The sequence below is a fragment of the Morus notabilis genome, unplaced genomic scaffold (genome assembly GCF_000414095.1).
Source record: "Morus notabilis unplaced genomic scaffold, ASM41409v2 Scaffold701, whole genome shotgun sequence".
NCBI classification, from domain to species: domain Eukaryota; kingdom Viridiplantae; phylum Streptophyta; class Magnoliopsida; order Rosales; family Moraceae; genus Morus; species Morus notabilis.
The window spans coordinates 421-11,987 of record NW_010363199.1 but is presented as its reverse complement, the minus strand read 5'-3'; the positions used below and the strand labels follow the sequence as shown (position 1 = coordinate 11,987).

At 36.0% G+C, this 11,567-nt stretch overlaps 2 protein-coding genes across 4 annotated transcripts; both read left to right on the top strand.

Moving 5' to 3' along the window:
* Window positions 1-318: 318 nt before the first annotated feature.
* On the top strand, window positions 319-6,631 carry LOC21391552 (telomere length regulation protein TEL2 homolog). Of its 3 annotated transcripts, XM_024169240.1 has the most exons (14): window positions 319-553; window positions 967-995; window positions 1,122-1,224; window positions 1,405-1,576; window positions 2,064-2,089; window positions 2,209-2,365; window positions 2,568-2,728; window positions 2,850-3,126; window positions 3,619-3,833; window positions 4,051-4,149; window positions 4,234-4,772; window positions 5,097-5,866; window positions 6,007-6,205; window positions 6,326-6,631. In XM_024169240.1, exons 1-14 carry the CDS (start codon window positions 385-387, stop codon window positions 6,482-6,484), a joined length of 3,075 nt encoding a protein of 1,024 aa, XP_024025008.1. In that variant the 5' UTR covers window positions 319-384; the 3' UTR covers window positions 6,485-6,631. The 3 variants fall into 3 exon arrangements, with proteins under 3 accessions (XP_024025008.1, XP_024025007.1, XP_024025010.1); XM_024169239.1 differs by lacking the exon at window positions 2,064-2,089 and having other exon boundaries at window positions 2,180-2,365; XM_024169242.1 differs by lacking the exons at window positions 319-553; window positions 967-995; window positions 1,122-1,224; window positions 2,064-2,089 and adding an exon at window positions 1,229-1,287 and having other exon boundaries at window positions 2,180-2,365.
* A 3,356-nt stretch (window positions 6,632-9,987) lies between these two features.
* LOC21391551 (tropinone reductase-like 2) lies at window positions 9,988-11,177 on the top strand. The gene is made up of 2 exons (XM_024169268.1): window positions 9,988-10,126; window positions 10,287-11,177. The coding sequence occupies exons 1-2, from the start codon at window positions 10,089-10,091 to the stop codon at window positions 11,068-11,070; spliced, it is 822 nt and encodes a 273-aa protein (XP_024025036.1). The 5' UTR covers window positions 9,988-10,088; the 3' UTR covers window positions 11,071-11,177.
* The last annotated feature ends 390 nt before the right edge of the window (window positions 11,178-11,567 follow it).

Here is an 11,567-nt window from a genome sequence, read left to right as displayed (position 1 = left end):
CTTACACATACTAAAATAACTTATAAAGTTACTAAAAATATTACCTAAAACGTAATATATACTTGAAAAGGCCAAATTTATTTAAGAATTTGATCTTAAAATTCCTAAAAAAATCTTTATTTTCCCTTTTGTTTTCCTTTTATAAAATTTTCCTACACCTCTATTTAATAGAGAATCATCATGATGACCATTGTACAAACAAATTGACCTTTTTTGTCGAAAGTCGGGGTACAAATGTAAATTCAGCTTTAGCTGAAAATGCAGTGAAATTACTGCATTGCCATCAGAAGCAAACGCGGTCTTGTGCGGTCGTGCGGTCGTACGGTACGGTTTGCTTGCGAAAGGCCGAACTAGATAGCTCTAGAGCTCTACAGAGCAGCGATCATGGCGGATGATAGTCCAAAGAGAAAGAGAGCTTTGGAAGCTCAAGTTCTCGAGGTGGTCGGAGAAGTAATCTCTGCAATTAACAGCGCCAAGCATGTCGACCATGTCATTTGCGCGCTTCACTCCATGACCGTCCTTCTCTTTCCTCTCGATTCCTCTCTCGTCTCAGGTAATCTCCAATCCCTAATTTCTCTCTTCATCTTAGAATAATTGAATTTCTGAGTTCGTGAAGTGGGTTTTGTTGATCAGAAATCATTGGAAAAGAAAAAAAAAAAGAAGAAAGTTTTGGTTTTTCTGATATTCTGTTGATATGATTATATAACATTTGGAAACAAAATCGGTTCAAAGTTTTATTTTTTGTTCTTTGCTGGCACAATTTAAGATTAAAGATCAACTACCGGTGAAATTGAAAATGTAAACCTTTTTTTCTCCAATTATGAGTGTATAAGATATAGCGTCTCTCTCTCTCTCTCTCTCTCTCTATATATATATATATATATATATATATATACGCACAAATATATATATATATATAAATATAATATAGTGCAATAATTACTACGTGAATCTTTTCTTGTACAGGTAGTCTTGACGAGAAATATCGAGATCAGGTATGCACAGCTGAATTCATTTGGCCTTCTTACTTCTTAGGTCTCAGGCTTTTTTTTTTCCCCTCAAAATTCTCAGTTATTGGTATAATTTATTATTGATTTTTATGTTTGTATTGTGTTGTTCAGATCCTTAGTGCAAAAGCTCCTTCAGCAGTTGAGAGAAGTGAATGGTGGCAGGCATTCTACCGAGGAGCCGCATTTCCGACTGTGGCTCGCGTTCTTTTACGGGGTAAATCTCTTGGCTGGTGTTCTTAATTTGTTACTCCATTGTGTTAGCAGCTTCGCATTATGGGTGAGAACCATTTAGATGGCTTTTGTTCATGTGTACTTATGTGAGATACACAAGTTCCCGTTGAACGCTTGTTGTCCGAATCTTTAAATCTTTAGCAAAATGTTTTTATGGGTGCAGAGGTTGCTTCCAATTGGCTAGCATGTTTCCCCATTTCAGCTCGTAAGCACGTCTACGATGTTTTCTTTGTTAAAGGACTTGTAACTGAGGTTGTTCAGGCCTTGGTCCCTTGTTTACAGCAGATTGGGACCGATGGTCTTGATGTTAGTGCTGTCTGCTCAAATACCGAAAGGTATGTGTTAGTAACCTGATTTTGTGAGATAATCCTTGCTTTTGCAGACAGATTTTCTTGGTCCAACTTGCAGATGAGGCTAGCTCTTCAGTTTGTTTTTGTTTTTTCATATTAGAATATAGAGAGTAGAGAATCTAATCAATCATTGTAGGTGATTCTTTGCTCCTTGTTTTCTGACCATCATGGGTTATAAAATAATACAAAGGTGACCATAGAATGATTATGAATACATATCTATTGTCAGCAGGTAGCAATCCGATTTTCCTCAAGTTGAATTGTTATCTCAATTGTTCCTTTCTGTTTGTAAGTTTATACTTTCTGTATTCTGAAACATTCCATGTTGCAACCAACAGGTTGCAACAGTTATGCCATAGACGTTAATTTTAAAGAACGGAAAAAGATAAATGAAAATTGAAACCCGTTCCTGTGTTATTAAATTTCTTGTCACTAAGAGTCGATATTTTTTCTTCCTTTACCATTAGCACAGATTGGTCATTCTTTGCTTGCTTGAAAAAGATAAATGAAAATTGAAACCCGTTCCTGTGTTATTAAATTTCTTGTCATTAAGAGTCGATATTTTTTCTTCCTTTACCATTAGCACAGATTGGTCATTCTTTGCTTGCTTGAAAATGATGGAGTTGCCCAGATGGCTAGGGAATTTGGTTGTCCTTCCCAAACTGCAGATTCTGGAGATGTACCTTCCAAGGCCACAATATCCATGGTGGCACAGATTATTGCATCTATACCTGACAAAGCACAATTGGGAGCCCCAGTTTCGCTTTCATCACAGTATCCTTAATGTGTGCAATCTTGTATCAGTCTGTTCCTTCAATTGTGTTCTTTTACAGGTCAATGAAGATCAGAAACATACTCAACTGTTCTTGTTCTGACCTCAAGATAGTTTTGAATTTACGACACACACACACGCACAGACACATAATTGTATATCATGGTGTTTGTTGTGCAGTGTTTATCCTCTACAAGAATATAGTTCGTTCTTCAAGCAGATTACCATTCAGCTTCTTTCTCTGGCAGAAGAAAAGAACTTGAATTTATCTAATGGTGGAGCCACAATCCATATAAGAGACGTGGATGGTACCTTTTTATTTGTTGGTGAAACATTTTCTCGTATCTGTCGTCGTGGTTCTGTAGGTAAGTCTTATGTCTAAGTTTACTTGTGCGGGAATGCATTGGGATTGACTTAGTGGGAATATTATTGTTATATCCTTGAAGAAGGAAGGGAAATCAAGTGTTTGAATATCTTTTACCACAGATGTGTTCGCAAGTGAAGTTGTCCCAAGGGTTCTTAGGCATGTACAAAGGTTATTATCATCAACTGTTGATTCACTTGTCTTGGATGTGATTGACTCAAATCCTGCTTCCCAGTTTTGGTTGAATATGATGTTGTCAGTCAACGATTCGTATGCTGTGGAAAGAATGTCTGAACAACTTTTACATGAGCTTGCAACTCAACGTGTGAGTGATGTTGAAGCTTACTGGGTTCTTTGGTTATTGTTTCATCGAATTTTTGCACAGCAGGCATCATTGAGGTCAGTGAATATGGCTTCTTCGTCAGTTTTCCATTTTTCTTCCTCTTTGTGAGTAAGTGAACAATTGATGATGGCAAATCCATCAACAAAAAGAAAAAAAAAGGAAAAAAAAAAAAGAAAAAACCCATATTGAGACCTTTATCCTGATCAATGTATATAATAAGAAGTGGTATGTATATATTTGTTATTTATCAAGAATATTGTTTCACAACTTTGAACTGATGCTACTGTCAGCATAGGGCACTGATTGTTTTTTGACTTTTGATAATGATATAGACCACAATTTCTATCTCTTTCCAAAACATGGTTCTGTCTTGTCTTGATTTTTTTTTTCTTTTTGAAGCTTTAATTTCATGAACTTTTAATGTAATTCAAAACGCAAGTTATGTTCTTATTTTTTAAATTACTTATATGAAGAAGGATTCTTGTATATTTTTCACTAGACTAGTTATGGACTTATGGTGATTGTTAATTGATTTTCCTCTCTCTCAGGTCCATGTTTGTTGACAAATTTTTATTCTGGAAAGTGTTTCCTGTCCGTTGCGTCCGATGGATCCTTCATTTTGCTCTTCTTGAATCCCCTCCAAATGCAAATTTGATTCCTAATGTTAATAACACCCACAATTTCTTAGAGGCATTGCAGCGGCTGGTATTGGTATGGTCTAAGAGAGAGTTCGTGCAATCAGCTACAGTGGAGCAGCAAATTTGTATCCTTTTAACATTGTGCCACTAAACGATCTGTAACAGATCCTAATGTCAATGATTTCAATGATATGAGAAAGAAGTTATCAGTTATGTTATATCAACTTCTCTGTGACAAATTTGGAATTTGGATACCTTATATCATTGTGCTACGCGCAAACTCATCTTATTTTCAGTATGCTACTTTTTTTGGTTTTGTTGCCCCTTAATTTTGGAATTCAGATGTATCTGCGGCTGTTGGCCTTTCCCTGGAGAAGATGTCTAAAGAGGAACTAAATGAGGTTAAGGACGTGATGAACTCAATTCTTCAAGGAGTGAGCTGTAATTTCTTGTACCTTTGTCATAGTTTCGTTCCATCGTGAATAGCTTTTAGTGTCTTCTTAAATCTTGGCTTTCTGCTTGCAGATAGGCTGGAGAGCCCTAATGATTTGGTTCGTAAAATGGCTAGCAGTGTTGCATTAGTGTTCTCGAAAGTTATTGATCCAAAAAATCCTCTATACCTTGATGATAGCTGCAGTGGAGAGACCATTGATTGGGAGTTTGGGTTGACTACTTCTGAGAAAGGACCTCTGACAACCACAAACTGCGTCGGTAGTGGTGTTAATGTTAAATCATCTTCTACATCAGAGCTGGAAAAGGACGTAAACCACCTACCTGATGATGACATACGCAATAAAGTGAAGAGAAAAAAGGAGAAAGTATCTGAATATAAGTTGGTTGATCCAGACGAGATTATAGATCCAATTAATCTAAATTGTGACTCAGGCTCTGATAAAGATGACTATGATGATGATGATGATACTAGGAGTGAGAATTCTGATACTTCAAGTGACTCATCTTTACAGCCTTACGACTTATCAGATGATGACACGGATTTGAAAAGGAAATTCACACAGTTGGTTGATGTTGTTGGAGCACTACGAAAATCTGATGATGCTGATGGGGTAAGTCAAGCAGATTTCACTTCTTAATTTTGTTTCCTAATGTTTGTTTGAAAGATTCATTTAATCGATCGGTTGGTGGTGTCAACAAGATCTTTCTATGCAACTTCTCTGGTATCTTTTGATAAACATTTCATGCAATGGGGTTAATTTTGCCTGTCCCATACTTTTAAGAAAATATTTGTAAATTGTTGGTGAAACAAAATTCCTACCATCACCCAATGTAACTGGTTATACTACAACCCCCTGCACGTTGGCATGTTATTTGCAAAATGCGGCAGAAACAAGTTCTCTTCTAGACAGTTCCTAATATATTTATATTTGCAGGTGGAGAAGGCTCTTGATATTGCCGAAAGCCTTGTCCGAGCATCACCAGATGAACTTAGGCATGTAGCAAGTGATCTTACGAGAACTCTTGTACAGGTTCGTTGCTCTGATTTGGCTGTAGAAGGCGAGGAAGAATCAGCCGAAGACAAGAGGCAAAGGACATTAGTTGCTTTGGTTGTCATGTGTCCATTTGAGTCTCTTGATACATTAAACAATCTCCTATATTCACCAAATGTTGATATTAGCCAACGGATAATGATACTCGATGTCATGACCAATGCTGCTCAGGAGCTTGCTTATACTAAAACTATGAGACCTAAACATCAGACCAGGCCCCTAATATCAACCATATCAGAGACCCAAGCCTGGTTCTTGCCTAGTGACGTAGGGCCTCCTGGAGCAGGTTCCTGGAAGGAAGTTTCCGAAAGGGGAACTTTACTGAACTGGGAAAATCGCTATGAGAGAGAACTTCCCCCAAAACCCGGTCAAATCAAAAAAGGAAAGACGCGCAGATGGAGCGTAAGATCAGCAAATGTACAAGAGAACCAAATAGAATGGTCCCGTAATAAGTTTCCGATGTATGCAGCAGCGTTTATGCTCCCTGCCATGCAGGGCTTTGATAAGAAAAGGCATGGTGTAGATTTGCTTAATAGAGATTTTATTGTCCTTGGGAAACTCATCTATATGCTTGGCGTATGTATGAAATGCGCTGCCATGCATCCAGAAGCATCTGCATTAGCCCCCCCTCTTTTAGATATGCTAGGAACGAGGTAATGTGATGATCAAAGAAGAACATGTAGACATTCCAAATCTTTTGTTTATACTAATGAATTGGATATTGGCCTTTGTATTTATACAAAGAACGGCACTTCAATTTCTCACTGAATTGCTTAGTGTTTAACTCATGCAGGGAAATCTGCCATCACAAAGAAGCGTATGTCAGAAGAGCTGTTCTTTTTGCAGCTTCATGCATATTGGCATCGCTCCATCCTTCTTATGTTGTGTCCGCGTTGACTGAAGGAAATCTCGAAATTTCAAGAGGGCTTGAATGGGTTCGCACGTGGGCCCTCCATGTGGCCGAATCAGACACAGATAGAGAGTGCTATATGGTAAGCAACAAATTACACTACTCCATAGCAGTTCTATATCCATTCATGGCTTAACTTTGTGCCATACAAATTTTAAAAATTTACAATTGCCTGCATAACTTGTTGAACATTTGATATTAGATGGCTATGACATGTCTCCAACTCCATGCTGAGATGGCCCTTCAGGCTTCACGAGCATTGGAGTCGACACAAAGTACGTTGAAATCGGCAAATAGTGGCCTTACTTCCCATGTCTCCAAAGGGACGATAAAAATCCCTTCCTCCAATGCACTCCATTAATCTTGCTGATCTAATTCACTTTTAAAGAAAATTGCTAACAGTAGCTCTTGTAACTTCTTTTGTACAGTAATTAAATATCATGTTTATTGTTCAATATGTCTCTCCCCTTATTTTTTGGAGGCAGCAAATATGTCCGTCTATTTATTTTCACCATATTTTATTTCCTTTTAAGACGTTGACACTGCATTTCTTTTTCCTTGTGTTGGCTAATTTTTGCTACACTTATAAAAAATTGATTTCATGTTTAAACTCGCTGCTCAAACCTACAAACCAAATGGGCTAGTTCAATCCTTTTTATTTTCTTTACCTCTCTTATCTTTCTTACTGAAGTGTAAAAATCCAATTAAACAAAACACAATCAAAGGTGGCTACAGAACTAGTTAGGAAAATGGCCACGGACGCCCAATGCGGGGGGTCCAAATTCTTGTGCAGTGCTTCTATCACAAGTAAAGCATCACTTCCGATCACTATTCTGTGGTTTGTTTCACAAGTTGGCACCGCAATTCAAACCTTTTTGTTACGCTATTTTCCCTTACAAAAATTTTATGTTGCGCTTGAAATTGTTCTTGTTTTTGTTTTTTTACGTTTTTTGATAAAAAAAAAATAAAAACGATTTTAAAACGGCGTTTGGCACAATTAAAGACAAAAAACGGAAATGAAAATGATTTTTTAGTTTAGTGTAAAATGATAGAGAAATGAAAAATAATTTTTAGTCATTTTTCATTTTTTATTTTCGTTTTCTCCTCTCGAGCAGAGAGAGAGAGACATTAATGGTTTTTTTTATACTGAAAACAATCTCTTGATAAAATTACTATACGCATTTTTAAAAATAATATATGTTTGAGATTAAAAACGTTTTCATTTATATTTTCATATAAAAAAATAAAATTATTTTAAAATGAGTTCCAAACGCGCTCTTAATTTCTGTTCAAATTTTCTACTTCAAACCTATAACCTGCCAAACAATCACTATGTGCTTCCAGTTATTATCAATAGCCAGCTCATGAATAGCCAAGTAAATCGCAAATATCTCACATGGGCCATTCATGTGGCCGAATTGAATGCGTGTGTGTCTATATATATATATATATATATATTTAATTATAGTGGCATATCGTAAGGAATAGTTCTACACCCATTTCTTCTTGTTTGATGGGAAGGTCTACATCCATTTGATTTGTTGCTTTAACTGTTATGCCTTTACTTCCCCCCAACTACCTATATACCTGTCTCATTATATGTTGCATGTTAAATGGCTGACATACAGAGCCAGCTCAATTTTTTTATGGTAAATGATTCAAGTAGACATTTACTGCTACTGCTGTTTTTGTTTTTTCAACTTAAGACGGAGAATTTAAACTCTATTTTAAAAAATAATCCTTTTTTTTAGGTAAGAAAGAAAAGACTTACTGGTACGATTTATGTTATGATCGTTAAATTTAGTCAAAATCACTTTAAATTGAAAAAGTATACATAACATATAATTTTTTATACGAATTTAATAGTTAAAAAGTATAAAACTGCCGGTAATCTATTTTTTCTAGTCTTACCGGAGAAGATCTTAAGAAGAAAACTGAGAGATATTAAAACAATTAGAGATTAGTGACAAATATTACAATTATTGCAACAAGAAAAGTTTAAAACATTATCCTTTCAAAAAAAAATAATAATGAAAGGGACAAAATGCTATAGTTTTGATTATGGAGTTTTTTTTTTCCTTCGGCTAGGTGAAACTCAAGCATTTTTGTGGAGGGCTTTTTTTTTTTTTTTTATGAGTTGCATTTTATATAGTTCAATTTAGTAAGGTCACTAATTACTGAAATGACATAAAGTTTTTTTCATGAATATTAAGGGATTGTTTTTTTTAATTACTGAAATGACATAAAGTTTTTTTCATGAATATTAAGGGATTGTTCTTTTGAGTGTAACTTGAGTATAGTTTTTGAGTTAAATTTGAGTTATAACTTGAGTTGAAGTTAGAACTTGAATAAAGTTGAGTAAAATTGAATAAAGTTAAAACTTAAAAGAACGTGAACTTGAATAAAGTTGAAACTTGAGTTGTCTTTTTTTGAGTTTTTGGGACAAAAGAACATGCCCTGAGACTTTTCTTTTTCAGAGAATAAGGATATATTGAAGTAATTAAGACTATTTTCCGAGATATGGTCTCAATATAATAATAGCTTTAAATATGGGGTCTTAAAGGTAAATTACTTATGTGGGGTCTTGGATGAGCATCCGCATGAGGAACTGAGGCCCAAAGACAAGTGACTTTAATGACACGTTTCAACTCCATGCTGAGATTGGCCTCTACAACTAACGATCTTCAACGGTGGTGGATTCTAACACGAACTAATTATGGTCAGTTAGACTTTATCGATTTGAGTTTAGAATTTAAGTTTTATTACAATAAAAAATTTTTAAAAATAGTTACATTTAAATTTTTTATTACAGTAAAATTTTTTTACATAAAATTATATCTCAATTTAAATTATAAATTTAAATAAACGAAATAAATGACCGTCACATCCAAAGGAAAGTTACTACTATCTTTGCCTTTTTGTACACTTAAATCTCATAGTTAATCAGTGCCTGTTTTTTTTTTTTTTTACCTCGTGCCAATTAATGCCATGCTTCGTGTAATGTTGTGCTCATGACACGTGCCTCTGCTCTTATTATTAATATTATTTTTGGTATACGAGACACGCACAATCTCACTAGACAAATCGACCACTATAACTTTAAGGTGCATAAGCTATTATCGAAACTTAAACTAATAGAATTTGGTATTTGTTTTTTATAGAGTTAAATATTTATAGCCGATTTGATTTATAGGTTTCTAACAGAAATTTAAATGTAGTTATGCTGACATTGCTGAGCAATGACACCAAAGAGTTGCTAATAATGAGACTATTGATCGAGAGTAAAATTCGTTAAAGGTTAAAAACAACAAGCATTCATCCTCAAATTTTGAGAAGTCCAAAAAAAGTCTTTTATGTTTAGTTCGTTGATTCGAGTTTTTAATTCGAGTTGAGGTGTGACTTTATGTGAGAGCTTTTTACTGTAGTAAAAAAGTTAGATGTGACTGTTTTTGAGAGCTTTTTACTATAATAAAACTTAAATTCTAAACTCAAATCGGTGAAATAAACGGGGCCTTAACTTCTATAAACATCCTAAGTCTTTTTTTTTTTCATATGACTTAATGAAAAGGAAAAGGTATGAATTACCACATAAATCACATATGAATGTACCGATTACTGTTTACTACAGAATGGGGGAGCTTATTCCTACTATCTAGACATAAATGCAACCAACTTGACATGACACATAGTTATTGACAACATTAAAAATTTAATTGACAACGATGACATCTCCTGAAATTTAGCAAATTAACAAGTTATTCCATCAATTTTTAATTTTAATAAATTATTTTTAAATTTTAACAAAATATCAACCTAATACTTTTAAATTGATAAATGGTGTTGAAATCATGCATAAAAAAGAGCTTTTATGCACGGAAAATGATCTTATGCTCTAACAATTAACAAAATTGTTTCGTCTTCTTTCTCTTGTCTGCTATAAAGTTTTCTAGCAATTCAAGATAAACATGAGTCGTTTCTCTTCTTCATCAACACCCTACAAAAGGTACGTACGTAGTCATGCATTATTTACTAAGATCACTAGTACGTATTTGTTGATTTATAAGCTATATTCATGAATATGATCAACATTCTTATCAAGTTATAAATTCTATATTGTCACGTTAAAGTAACGTAATATGTGAAGATACATTTCGTGATCTCAGGCTAGAAGGGAAGGTGGCAATTATCACCGGCGGTGCGAGCGGGATCGGAGCAAGCACGGCGCGTCTATTCCACGCAAACGGAGCGAAAGTCATCATCGCCGATATCCAAGACGAATTAGGCCGGTCCACGGCGGAGAAGCTCGGCGAAAACGCCTATTTTGTCCACTGCGACGTGTCGAAGGAGGACGACGTGCGCGACCTCGTCGACGCCGCCGTCGCGAGGCACGGGAAGCTCGACATAATGTACAACAACGCCGGGGTTCTAGACAAGCCCTTGGCGGGGATTCTGGAATCAACCAAGTCGGACTTGGACAAAGTGGTGAGCGTAAACGTAGTAGGCGCATTCCTCGGCGCCAAACACGCGGCGAGGGTCATGATCCCTCGCCGCAAGGGGTGCATCCTCTTCACGGCCAGCGCTTGCACGTCCATCGCGGGGCTCTCCAGCCACCCGTACACGGCGTCAAAGTACGCGATTTGGGGGCTGGCGAGGAACTTGGCGGCGGAGGTGGGGGAGTTCGGGGTGCGGGTGAACTGCGTGTCACCTTACGCCGTCTTGTCGACGGGCATGACGCCGATCAGCGGGGGAGCGGCGGAGGTGGCACAAATGGAGGAGATGGTGAGCGAAATTGGGAACCTTAAAGGGCATATCCTAAAGGCTGAAGATGTGGCAATGGCTGCCCTTTTTTTGGCTAGTGATGAGGCACACTATGTGAGTGGGCTTAACCTTTTGGTGGATGGTGGGTTTAGTGTTGTTAATCCTTCCCTTCCAAGGCCGAGCTTATAATCATAATTAATTACTAAGTTAAGTTTGTCTAATGGTAAAATATCGCTCTGTTTGATCCTAATAAAATGTATTTTCTATATGTAAAAGAATATCTTATGATATGTAAGTTTGCTTTATAAGGTAAGTGTGTTAATCTTGTACTTGTTCCTAATAAAATGAACTTTCATGTTAAGTAGGTCGATTGATTGCCTTTCTTTTTTTGCACCACTAGCTTTCTAAAGAAAAATGATCAGTGCTAAACAATAATTAATAACTAATAGAAGGTCGGGTTTCACATGTAAATTTCATACTGCAAGACTTTCTTTCTATTAGTATAGTTATATTTCTCTTTTAGGTTACGTGCTTTTAGATTGTGAATTCAAGGTTCCATATATATATACAAACATATTGGAAGCGTATGCAAAGCAATACTTAAATTCCATGATTACAACTGGTCCAAAATTTCTTTGCAATAGATTTACAGTATCGAAAATCACAATCATGAGGTTTGTGGTATG